Consider the following 12,279-nt stretch of genomic DNA (forward strand, 5'->3'; position numbering starts at 1 on the left):
TCCCACTCTGCTATTCTGTTCAATGTGATTTCTCAAATCTGGGTGCCAGTGGACCACAACAAGGCCGTGTTTTGCCTTCCCAAGAGTCCAGACGCCTCCCCCGGGCCTCTGGGAGGGAGAAAATGGCCACCCCTGGGTTCTGGAGGCCCACCGGAAGCCAGAAACAGGCCCGTTTCTGGACTTCTGGAAGGCCCATTTTTCTCCCCCCCCCCCCCAACGACCCTCCGCACAGACGGTGTACTTACCTGCATCACGTGGAGACTCCTAAGAGGGGTGGGTGGGGCCAGCCGGCCGGTTGAAATACCGGTTCGGCGAACCAGGTGTAACTTTAACGTCCGGTTCGCCTGAACCGGTGCAAACCGGTAGAATCCCGCCCCTGGCTGTAAGTCGAGAATTAGCTCTATTCCTGCAGGATGGATAGGCTATTGTGATGTCTTACCTCCTCCGCTTTGCCTCCCCACCACGATGCTCCTTTCCGCGACGCCGGGATATCTGGTAACAAGGTGAGACGGCTTACGGCCCCCGTGTTCGTGTCCAGCAATAAAACAATGTGATTCTATAAGAAAAAAAAAAGGGGGGGGAGAGAGGATAATTCTACATACTGTAGAAGAGCTGCAGAGGTATATGTGTCCTCAATGACCCCTCTCACTTGAGAGTAATTCGACGCATTTCGGAACTGAGGGTGAATTTTGATGCACCAGAAAATACTGTTTTTTTCCCCTTCAGCAACATTTTTGTCGTTGTGCGGAGTTCACTGAAGGGTGTGGAAAGTCCATTGTTGTGGCCCGCCAGCAGCTGACGGAGCTAGCAACAGAGTCGGACAGTAGTGAGGAGGTTGGGGAAGAACCTGGGCCAGTCTTGATGGCTGAGGAAGGCTCGAACGAGGGCTCTGCATCGGAGGCAGAGATGGGGCCAGGGCAGGCTGGCAGTCATCAGCTACCTTCGGGCTCGGACAGCAGTTGAGGCGGAGGAGCTTCTGGAACCGGTTCCCACCCTGCGCATGGGCAGAGATGCCAAAACGAAGGCACAATTAAGGACTCAGGGTCGAGTTGGGAGCAAGGCCACAGGTGGACGATGAATGGCCCCCTCCCATCAGGATTAAAAGAGGAGCAAAAGGGGATCCATATTTGCAGGAAACAATTCGCTCGTTCGGTCATGTGTTTGTTCCAGCTTTCTGGATCTTGGTCTGTAAACCCAGCCTTCCTTGCCAACAGTGAGTGTGGAACTAGTTTACCAGGCAGCATTCCAGGATTGATAACAATCTGAGATAATTAGTCCACCTTTGGAAAAATGTGTGCCAGGCTGTTGGCTGACTGTGAACGAACTACTTCACATTATTGTAAATAAGGAGGTTTTTGCCAGGACTCAAAATTGACTGAGTGCTTTTGGGTGAGGCCTAGGCAGGGGTGGGTTTCAAAAATTTTAACAACCGGTTCTGCGGGCGTGGCTTAGGTGGTGGGTGTGGCTTGGTGGTTATGTGACTGGGTGGACGTGGCCAATTCAATGTCACTCACATCGAGGCACGCATCTCCTCGCCTGGCCTCTCATGACTGTGGGGATGCTGCAACAGTCGTAAGTGTGAAAAATGGTCATAAGTCACTTTTTTCAGCGCCATTGTAACTTTGAATGGTCACTCCACACAAGCAAAGTACTAGCAAAGGAGGGGAAAAAAACCCAGAGAAGTTCCTGAGACAGGAAGTCTAGTCCTGCCAAGAATATAATAACGGTTAACGGAGAGGCAGTTTCTGTAAGCAACACCAGAATGTTTCCTTCCTGCCTTCCTTACAGGATTAGACCAGTAATTTCTTCTAACAACTGGTTAGAATGTTAACAACTGGTTCTAGCGAATAGGTGCGAACTGGTAGAATCCCACCCCTGGGCCTAGGACAGAACATCCATATTTGATTTTCTGCAGCCAAGCGGGGCCTGTCCCCACATTCCTAGGGGGAGCCACAAATCATAAAGTGCAGGCAACGGGCTGGATCCAGTGCAGTTTAATTTCAATTTTTCACCGTTTTTAAGGGAAGGATGTGTAAAGGATTTTACTCTAAGCCTACAGCAGGTGGGACACAGTTAAGAGAGGCAGTTTGGTCTAATGGATAAGGCAGCAGGCCGGAAAGTGAGAGACTGTGAGTTCTAGTTCTGCTTTAGCCATGAAAGCCAGCTGGGTGACTTTGGGCCAATCACTAGGAGACTGGGAGTTCTAGCTCCGCCTTAGCCATGCGAGCTTGGGCCAATCACCAGGAGACTGGGAGTTCTAGCTCCGCCTTAGCCATGCGAGCTTGGGCCAATCACCAGGGGGGGCCTGGTGCTGGGCTTGGGCCAATCTTCTCCAATCTTCTCCACCCTTGGGAGAAAAAACCCCGCAGAGAGGAGCCTTGTGATGTAGGCAAGAGTTCTTGCATCCGTAATGAGCCAATTTGTTCCTCGGATTTTCAATCATTCTTTGGATCGCACAAAGAAACATCATTTGGTCTCCAGCATCACTGCTGGGACGAGAGCGATGAGTTCATCCGAGTGAATTTGAATAGCACCTCACAAGATTCCCATAACAAAGCCAGGCTTTATGGAAAAGGAACCGCGGGAAGAAAATGACATGGATTACCTCCTCCCTCCCTTCCTTCCTCCCCTCCCTCCCTTTTTCTTTCCTTTCTTCTTCCTTCCTTCTTTCCTTCCTTTCCTCTTTCTTTCTTTCTCTTTCTTTTTCTTCCTCCCCTCCCTCCATTTTTCTTTCTTCTTTTTCCTTCTTTCCTTCCTTTCCCCTCTTTCTTTCTTTCTTTCTTTCTTTCTTCTTTCTTTCTTCCTCCCCTCCCTCCATTTTTCTTTCCTTTCTTTTTCCTTCTTTCCTTCCTTCTCTTCTGTTCTTCCTCATTCCATTTTCCTTCCTTCCTCCCCGCTTCCCTTTTTCTTTCCTTTCTTTTTCCTTCCTTCCTTCCTTTTCTTTTTCCTTCCTCCCCTCCCTTCCTCCCTTTTTCTTTCTTTTTCCTTCCTTCTTTCCTTCCTTGTCTTCCTTGTCTTCCTCCTTCCTTTTCCTTCCTTCCTTCCTCCCCTCCCTCCCTTTTCTTTCTTTCTTTCTTTCTTTCTTTCTTTCTTTCTTTCTTTCTTTCTTTCTTTCTTTCTTTCTTTCTTTCTTCCTTCCTTCCTTCCTTCCTTCCTTCCTTCCTTCCTTCCTTCCTTCCTTCCTTCCTCTCCCTCCCTTCCTTTCCTTTCTTTTTCCTTCTTTCCTTCCTTTCCCCTCTTTGTTTCTTTCTGTCTTTTTCTTTCTTTCTTTTTCTTCCTCCCCTCCCTCCCTTTTTCTTTCCTTCCTTTTTCCTTCCTTTTTGCTTCCCCCCCTCCCTCCCTCCCTTCCTTTCCTTTCTTTTTCCTTCCTTCCTTCCTCTCCTCTCCTCCCTCCCTTTTTCTTTCCTTTCTTTTTCCTTCCTTCCTTCCTCTCCTCTCCCTCCCTCCCTTTTTCTTTCTTCTTTCTTTTCCTTCCTTCCTTCCTCTCCTCCTCCCTCCCTCCCTTTTTCTTTCCTTCCTTTTTCCTTCCTTCCTTCCTTCCTCTCTCCTCTCCTCCCTCCCTTTTTCTTTCCTTTCTTTTTCCTTCCTTCCTCCCCTCCCTCCCTCCCTTTCTTTCCTTTCTTTTTCCTTCCTTCCTATTTTCCTTCCTTTCTTTCTCTTATTTTTCTTCCTTTTTCCCTCCCCCCTCTCTCTTTCTTTGTTTTTTCTCTTTCTTTCTTTCCTTACTTTCTTTTCTTTCTTTCCTTACTTTCTTTTTCTTTTTCCTTCCTTCCTTTCTCCTTCCCCCCTCCCCTCTCTCTCTCCTTGCTGCCCATCTGCCTGCACAACAGCGTAAAGACTGAAAACAAAAAAAAACCCTCAACAATGTTCCAATGTTTCTTCTTTTTTAAAGGGTGGGTGGGGAAGTTTTCAGGCTGTCCTCTTTGGCTCTGCATGTTAAATTCAGGAGACCAAATCTGCTCGGTGCCACCGGCCTTTGCTTCTCCAACCCTTTTCCCGATCTTAATAGCTCCCATCTGAACAGACTCCTGACCGGTGGCATCGTGGTTTGTCTCCCAAAATAGACTTTTGCGTCATCGGCGAATACTTCTGACTTCGCTGGGCCTGGCCCAGCTCCAGGGGAGCTGGGAAGGATCTGCCCGTTATTGGCCATGTTTATCTTTCAGTGGGAGAAGAGGAACCTCCGGCTGACCTCTGGCTCCCCCAGCGCTTTGCATTCCAGAGCCTCCAACAGATGTAACCGCTGAGATTCTTCCAAGCGGCTGAGAGGCTTTTTTAAAATATATTTTTAGCTCCTGTCCAGCTTCCCTTTCTTTGCTGCAGAGTTTTTGGGGACCCGGCCAAGTTTTACTCTGTCGCAGAAGCAGCAGCAGCAGCAGTGAGAGAGGAAAACAGTTTGTGCAAAGAAGGGGGCGTGGATTGAACTGGGAGGAGGGAGGGAGGGAGGGGAAAGGCTGGACAAGGGAGGGGAAGGGCTTGAAAAACAGGCACGGGAAGGCAGAAAGAAGAAAGGTGGGGGGAAAAGCATCTTTAAATTTCACAAGGAGAGTTCTCCACTCCTCTACTCGTTGCAGAAGACCTTATGCTACCAGACTCGAAATTCTAGACCTAGAAAAGCTAGAACTATGCCGCCTTCGGTCCGGTCTTAGTATGGTATATAAAATCATACATTGCAATGTCCTACCTACAAATGACTACTTCAGCTTCAACCACAACAATACAAGAGCAAACAATAGATACAAACTCAAGGTTAACCGCACCAAACTTGATTGCAGGAAATACGACTTCAGCAACAGAATGGGGTCAATGTCTGGAATCCTCTACCTGACTCTGTGGTTTCTTCCCCAAACCCCCAAAACTTTAACCTTAGACTTTCTACTATTGACCTCACCCCTTTCCTAAGAGGTCTGTAGGGGGAGTGCATAAGTGCACCAACGTGTCCCTGTCCTATTGTTTCTTTTATTTTTCTTATAAGTATCTATCTCATGTATTCAAAACTATATTTATTCTTATACATGTATCTTGTAAGCGATTGTGCCTACGGTCCTTGTCCTATTGTTTCTTTTATATATTTTTTTATCTTTCTTATATGTACCCATGTATTCATAACAATGTTTTTACTTATATCTATTATCTTGTAAGCAATTGACAAATTAAAATAAATAAATAAAATAAATAAGAGTGCAAAAAAGGCGCAGCCAAGATGCTTAGAGGGAGGGAGGCAAAAATATAATGAAGAATAATGGTTGCAGGAATAGTTTGATGAAAAGAAGGACTAGAGGGGACATGATAACAGGCTTCCAATAGTTGTGGGGGTTGCCCCAAAGAAGAGGGAGTCAAGCTATTCTCCAAAGCCCCCTGAAGGCGGGACAAGAAGCAATGGGTGGAAACTAATCAAGGAGAGAAGCAACCTGAAATTAAGGAGAAACTTCCTAAAAGTGAGAACAATTAACCAGTGGAACTGCTTGCCACCAGAAATTGTGTGTGCTTCATTGCTGGAGGCTTTTAAGAAGAGACTGGACAAATATTTGTCTAAAGTAGTACAGATCTCCTGTTTGGGTTGGACTAGAAGACCTCCCTGGTCCCTTCCAACTCTTTTCTGTTACTGTTCCTCTTGGATAAGGAGAAGTGCAACCTGGAATTAAGGAGGAATTTCCGGATAGCGAGGACAATTAATCAGGGAAAGGATTTGCCCCCGGAAGTTGTGGATGCTCCAACACTGGAGATTTTTAAAAAGAGACTGGACAATCATTGGTTTGCAATGGTGTAGTTTCCTGCTTGAATAGGGGGTTGGACTAGAAGACCTCCGAGGTCCCTTCCAACTCTGTTATTCCAAGGCTGTGTCAGTTTTCCAAAGACAGAAATGTGACGGGATAGTTTTGGGTTTATCTCTCACCTTCCTTTTTGTTTTCCATTAACTAGAAAAATGTAAAGGCCAAAGGGAAGAAAAAAAAGTCTATCTACTTAGAAAGGAGAGAGGTTGATCTAGTATTGTACCAATTTCATCCACCTGGTGCCCAAGAGTTTTTGCAATGGAGATCCTGCCATATTTCTGTATTCCATTTCAAGGCTGCAATCAGGTAGGAATGGTAGATGGAAGGAAATAGAGGAAAGAGAGGGGAAAGAAAAGAAAGGAGAAAGGAAGAGAGAAAGGAAGAAAGAAAGAAAGAAGGACGGACATAAACCAAATAGCTGCTGCCCACCTTTGTTGAAAGAAAAGAAAGGAGAAAGGAAGAAAGGAAGAAAGGAAGAAAGGAAGGAATGGAAGAAAGAAAGAAAGAAAGAAAGAAAGAAAGAAAGAAAGAAAGAAAGAAAGAAAGAAAGAAAGAAAGACATAAATGAAATAGCTGCTGCCCACCTTTGTTGAAAGAAAAGAAAGGAGAGAAAAGAAGAAAGAAAGAAAGAAAGAAAGAAAGAAAGAAAGAAAGAAAGAAAGAAAGAAAGAAAGAAAGAAAGAAAGAAAGAAAGAAAGAAAGAAAGAAAGAAAGGACATAAACCAAATAGCTGCCTGCCCACTTTTGTTGAAAGAAAAGAAAGGGGAAAGGAAGAGAGAAAGGAAGGAAGAAAGGAAAGGAAGAGAGAAAGAAAGGAAAGAAGGAAGGAAGGGCATACACCAAATAGCTGCTGCCCACCTTTGTTGAAAGAAAAGAAAGGGGAAAGGAAGAGAGAAAGAAAGGAAAGGAAGGAAAGGAAGGAAAGAAAGAATTGAAGGACACAAACCAAATAGCTGCCTGCCCACCTTTGTTCACATAACTTTATCACAAACCTACTTGCATTCTCCACTCTAATACAGCATTGTAAAGTCTTCTCATTCTTCCTCACTAGATCCTTTCCTAATTTTAAGATCTCTCTCTCTCTCTCCCCCCACCCCCTTGGCAACGAGGGCCAACAGGCAGGAGGATGAGCCACGGCCCAGCCTCCCCTCGGAGGACTTACCTGCTCTTCGTGCAGAACGACCTGGCCTTGGAGGGGGCTGCCGAGGGGGGCCAGCCGGACGAACGGTTGCCACAGGCCCCGAAAGGTTCGCGGGAAGAGGTCGTAGAGGTCCAGGCAGTAGCCGGTTTTCCCCGATGCGTTCATGAAATATAAGGAGACGGGGTTGCAGGTGGCCACGTAAAGGGAAGTCCCGTCTTCGCGCTCTTTAAGCAGGGCAAAAACAAAAACAGGGAAGGTGTTAAGTTCAGGATGGCTCTACAATCAAAACTCATCGCTAGGATCCTCATCAGAGACCTGTCGGGATTACGGCAGTTGCCCTAATTAAATCATGAGCCTCGATCCAAGCTTCAAAAACTTCAAAAGATTTATTAGGAGCGAACATGTCGGCATGACCTGGATGAAGCCGATTCTGAGACACGTGACTCACTATCTCCTATGACCCTCTTTTTCCTCCAGTCCTCTGGTTGTATCATAATTCATATTCTCCAACGAAACACGTCCATAGCCAAGAGTCATCAATCATGTTCTCCAATTAGAGATTTCCGGTTGCTTAGTTATAATCTTTGCACCAAGACAAATTCCTTGTGTGTCCAATCACACTTGGCCAATAAAGAATTCTATTCTATTCTATTCTATTCTATTCTATTCTATTCTATTCTATTCTATTCTATTCTATTCTATTCCATTCTATTCCATTCTATTCTATTCCAATATTCTACTCTACCACATTTTGGACAAAAAACCCCAAACATTTTGGATAAGACTGCTTGTGGATGTGAGGCAATTACGCTTATCCTTTGGGTGCTTATCTAACCAGGCGAAAGGATTAGTCATACAGCAAGAGAGGAGGGAATAAATAAGGATTAGTCTGCAGAATGCTTGCCCTACTACACAGTTTAACCGTTTAAGAGGGAAGTAGGGGCTGTTAAGGAGTTGTGCTTAACCTCACGACCGCATTAGAGAGAAAACATGCAAAAGGACAAGTCTTCGGGGACTTAGCTTAATTTGCAAAATAATTCCTGCTAATATCAGTTTAAATTACTTGCGCCCACTCCTCAAATCGTTACTTGCTCACATGGGCAACTCTTACCTTGTGACACCACATCGCACACAAAGTTAACCTCATTCAAAGGCAGGGTCCAGAATGCCAGCTCTTCCGTGAAACTCAAGGCCCTGGCTTCGTGTCTTTCCAGGGGGAAGGCCTGCACGTTTAAATGTATGGGACCCTACAAGCAAAGAAGGAAAATCCTGAGCCCCAAAACTGGAATGTGTTTTGCCTCCCAGGTGCCATTAAATATGTAAATAAGGGGTCCCCAACCTTGGCAACGTTAAGACTTGTGGACTTCAACTCCCAGAATTCTCCAGCCAGCATAGTTTAAAGTTGCATAGTCTTAAAGTTGCCAAATTTGGAGACCTCTGACATCAATGAAATAAACTGCAATGGGTTGGTCAAAATTTAGGTGTTCTGCCACCAAATTGAGTAACGATTGTTAAGAATATAAGTCACCTAACAGGTATTTGGGTTAGAAATATATAAACCAGGATAAACATTTTAAAACTGTATCTTTTAAGAAAATGCAAAGCTGTAATTAGGCGTGGTTTCTCAAACCGCCATAAGACGGAGCCAGAAACCTGGGTTGTTTTGCCTTAGTCTCAGAAGAGAGTGTGAGTGTATCTGTTTCCTTCTGTTGGTGAGTATTGCCATTTCTTCTAATTGATTGATATTACTGGATTTAATGTAAGTCTGTTACTGAACTGTTTTTGACACTGGACTTTGATATTTGGATTATCCCTGGATTGAAAACTGACTGATTTAACCTGTGAATGACTTTGGACTGCCTATTTTGGACTTTGCTTAACGTTTCTGGAAGTAAAAACCTACATTTACTGTACAGTGTATCTGTGTGCTCTGTGTGTATTATTCAAACACTTCTCTCAAATACGTCTCCCTGTATGCGCTCATTCTCCTAATGGAGAATTACCTCAACACTAATCATTGTAGGATTTTAGAATAATCCATTCTGGACTGTTCACTTTAGACCGCTGAATATTGCTTTTGTCTTTTAATTGACCCCATAATCCCTTGCATCGGGGTGGAGTTCGGGGCAACTGAAAGGAACTGAGTATTTACTGGCCGGATGCCCTTTCTGTCTCCAATGCAGAGTTCGCAGCTGATATTTACTCATTGTGCCCAGAGAAAGAAATACCTGCCGCTACCTAGGATTGAACTCACCGATGAATATTGCTTGATTATACTAAATCCTTTGTGATCCAACAATCCACGTCTTCTTTCTTTAATTTGAAAATACGATAGCTCGTAATCAGCTTGGATTCCATGGTTCTTTTTTTTTTTTTTTTTAATATGCAGCTTTGTTATTTGCCTTCAGCGCCCTTTAGATTTGCCAGATTGGAAATACTTAACCCCGGTTAAACATGCAGGTTTATGGTCAATATTAAGTTTGAAGGATCCTCAGTGCTTTTTCTGCTTGGTGGCTTTCTTGCAGACCTTTCATTACCCAACTAGGTGACGTCAACTAGGTGACGTCATCAGTTTGCTAGAGCAAACCCCACTCCTTCTAGCACTGATGATGTTACCTAGTTGGGTAACGAAACGTTTGCAAGAAAACAAGCAAGCCCAGAGACCACCAAGGACTCCATAGTCGTCGTCCTCCTCCTCCTCCTCCTCCTCCTCCCTGTAAACCCAATTCTCATCTAGCCCTGATGATGTTACCAAGTTGGGTAATGAAATGTCGGCAAAAAAATCACCAAGCTCAGAGATCACCAAGGACCCCTCATTTCCGCCCCAAATATTCTCCTCTATCAATCTAAAACTTGAACCAAATTTCACAAACCTTCACGTCGACGCGATGGGTTTCAGTTGGACACAACAGTCTTCGGCGCGATTTCCCCAAATGATTCATTTTCCAGTAGCCCATAAATTTGGTATCTGGCAATGGCAATCTGACCAAGGAAAAAAAATATAGCGCTATAATTAATTTGACCCACATTTTTCTCAGTTGACAATACTTTTTTTCCCCCTTCTCGTTAACAGAATGTTAACCACTTGCAACAGAGTCTTAAGATGACAATGCTACTTTGCAGGATGGAATTCCACTTGGGAATTTTTCTGAATAGGAAAAAAAGGTTTCATGGTAAAACATAAACTAAGTTCTGACATACTAAATAAGTCCTTAATGGAGAAGCAGCACCAATTATATTGTTAGGAAATATGAGCAGTTGTTTTTTTTATAAAACAGCATTTGAAGATCTGGAATTGAGACTTTGGGAAAATGAAATATTTGAAGTTTTTAACAGATCATACACAGATCAAACTATGATTCCCATCCAGCTAGAATTGTTAATATTAGTATTTATAATTATTTCTACTTAATGAGTCTATAGAAACACACCTGTTCAAGTTAATACTCTGCCTTCAAAATACAAATCAAAACACGTTTCGAGTTAGCTATAAACGAGGGGTGCTTTTCCTTAGAAAATATTACTATTTGAAATAATAATTATTAAATAATTTTAATAATTTGAATTGATCAATGAAGTTTGCAATCACAACAGACTTCTACTATGAACGCTCTTTCTTTCTTTCCTTCCTTCCTTCCTTCCTTCCTTCCTTCCTTCCTTCCTTCCTTCCTTCCCTTTCCTTCCCTTTCCTTCTTTTTATTTATTTTATTTGTCAAGCATGTTTTAGATAACAGATATAATTCGAAACACGATTAAGAGTACATGAAATGGGTACGAATAACAGGGGACATTAGGACAGAGACGATAGGCACATTGGTGCGCTTATGCACGCCCCCTACAGACCTCTTAGGAAAGGGGTGAGGTCAATAGTAGACAGTCTAAGGTTAAAGTTTTTGGGGTTTTGGGAAGAGACCACAGAGTCAGGTAGAGTATTCCAGGCATTGACCACTGTTGCTGAAGTCGTATTTCCTGCAATCGAGTTTGGTGCGGTTTACCCTGAGTTTGTATCTATTGTTTGCTCTTGTATTGTTATGATTGAAGCTGAAGTGTTCATTGACAGGTAGGACATTGCAATGTATGATTTTATATACTATAGTTAGATCGGACCGAAGGCGGCGTAGTTCTAGATTTTCTAGCTCTAGAATTTCAAGTCTGGTGGCATAAGGTATTCTGCAATGAGTAGAGGAGTGGAGAACTCTTCTTGTGAAGTATTTCTGGACTTTCTCAATTGTATTAATGTCCGATATGCAATGCAGGTTCCAGACAGATGAGCTGTATTCGAGAATTGGTCTAGCTCCGTGATGGCGAACCTATGGCACGCGTGCCAAAAGTGGCACGCAGAGCCATTTCCCCCCGGCACACGAGACCTCACCCAGAAGAGCCCCACTGCGCATGAATGCGCACCGCTATAACCTGACAGCTGATTGTTGGGTATCTGGCACGCATGCACAGGGGGCGGGGGTGCACGGGAGACAAGTGCGCATGCGCAGAGACAGGCGGCCTGTGGGGGGATCAAGCGTGCATGTGCAGATGGATGGCACACAGGGGTGATCATGCGCGCATGCGCAGAGATGCACATGGTGCAGATGCATTGCGCACAAGGGAATCTCGCAGGCAGGCGCGTGGCGTGTGGCAAGGGGATTGCACGCACATGCACAGATGCACAATGTGCTGTGGGGGGGTTGCGTGTGCATGTACAGGGGTGTGTGTGGGGACCCAGCATGCACTGCTTTCTGAGTGCTGGCATGCAAGCGCACAAGCGCGCATGCAATTATTGGCATGGGAGCCGAAAAAGGTTTACCACCACTGGTCTAGCACCTGTTTTGTGTTGTGTGTCGCCGGCAGCCTGTGCAGACAGCAGTGGAATCGGACAGTGGGGAAGAACGGGGACTAGTTTATCTGGTTATCTGTCCAAGAGGCCTCAACGACTCTCAGAAAGAGCGCTAACAACCAGAGGACTGCAAAGAACATAAATTCTTCCATTCTCCACCGTTTAATCAGAACGGAAGAAGCTTTCTGGATGAGAAGCGAAGCGCCTTCAAGGAAAAGCAAAGAAAATTCCAGTTGCCTCTTGAAAAAAGCACCCTTGGGTGAGAACTGTTTTGCAATGTTGTGGCTCGCCGGAGCTGGTGCAGACAGCAGTGGAATTGGACATTAGGGAAGAACGGGGACCAGTCCAGGAGTTTGGGGAGGACTCAGACAAGGGCCCTGTGTCCAATGCAGAGATGGGGCCAGGACCATCTGGGAGTCGGGTGCTGCCTCTGAAACCTCTGGAGTCTGGCAGCAGCGAGGCAGAGGACCCAGGGGAGCCTGTTCCCAGTGCGCGTGTGCGCAGAGCTGCCAGAAGGCAAGAGCAGCTGAGGC

At 44.9% G+C, this 12,279-nt stretch overlaps 1 protein-coding gene across 2 annotated transcripts in view; it reads right to left on the minus strand.

Moving 5' to 3' along the window:
- The window catches only part of VWA8 (von Willebrand factor A domain containing 8), a 126,891-nt gene that overhangs the window by 46,314 nt on the left and 68,298 nt on the right, over positions 1 to 12,279 (minus strand). For both annotated transcript variants that reach the window (XM_087967577.1, XM_087967576.1), the window contains exons 27-30: positions 9,789 to 9,897; positions 8,027 to 8,162; positions 6,937 to 7,139; positions 440 to 556 (exon numbers count right to left, since the gene is read on the minus strand). In XM_087967577.1, coding sequence (XP_087823703.1) covers positions 440 to 556; positions 6,937 to 7,139; positions 8,027 to 8,162; positions 9,789 to 9,897 — 565 coding nt within the window. The remainder of the gene's footprint in view (positions 1 to 439; positions 557 to 6,936; positions 7,140 to 8,026; positions 8,163 to 9,788; positions 9,898 to 12,279) is intronic.

This window comes from Notechis scutatus, chromosome 5 (genome assembly GCF_049901735.1).
Source record: "Notechis scutatus isolate UNSWTSFEM ecotype Mainland chromosome 5, rNotScu1.2, whole genome shotgun sequence".
NCBI lineage: Eukaryota > Metazoa > Chordata > Lepidosauria > Squamata > Elapidae > Notechis > Notechis scutatus.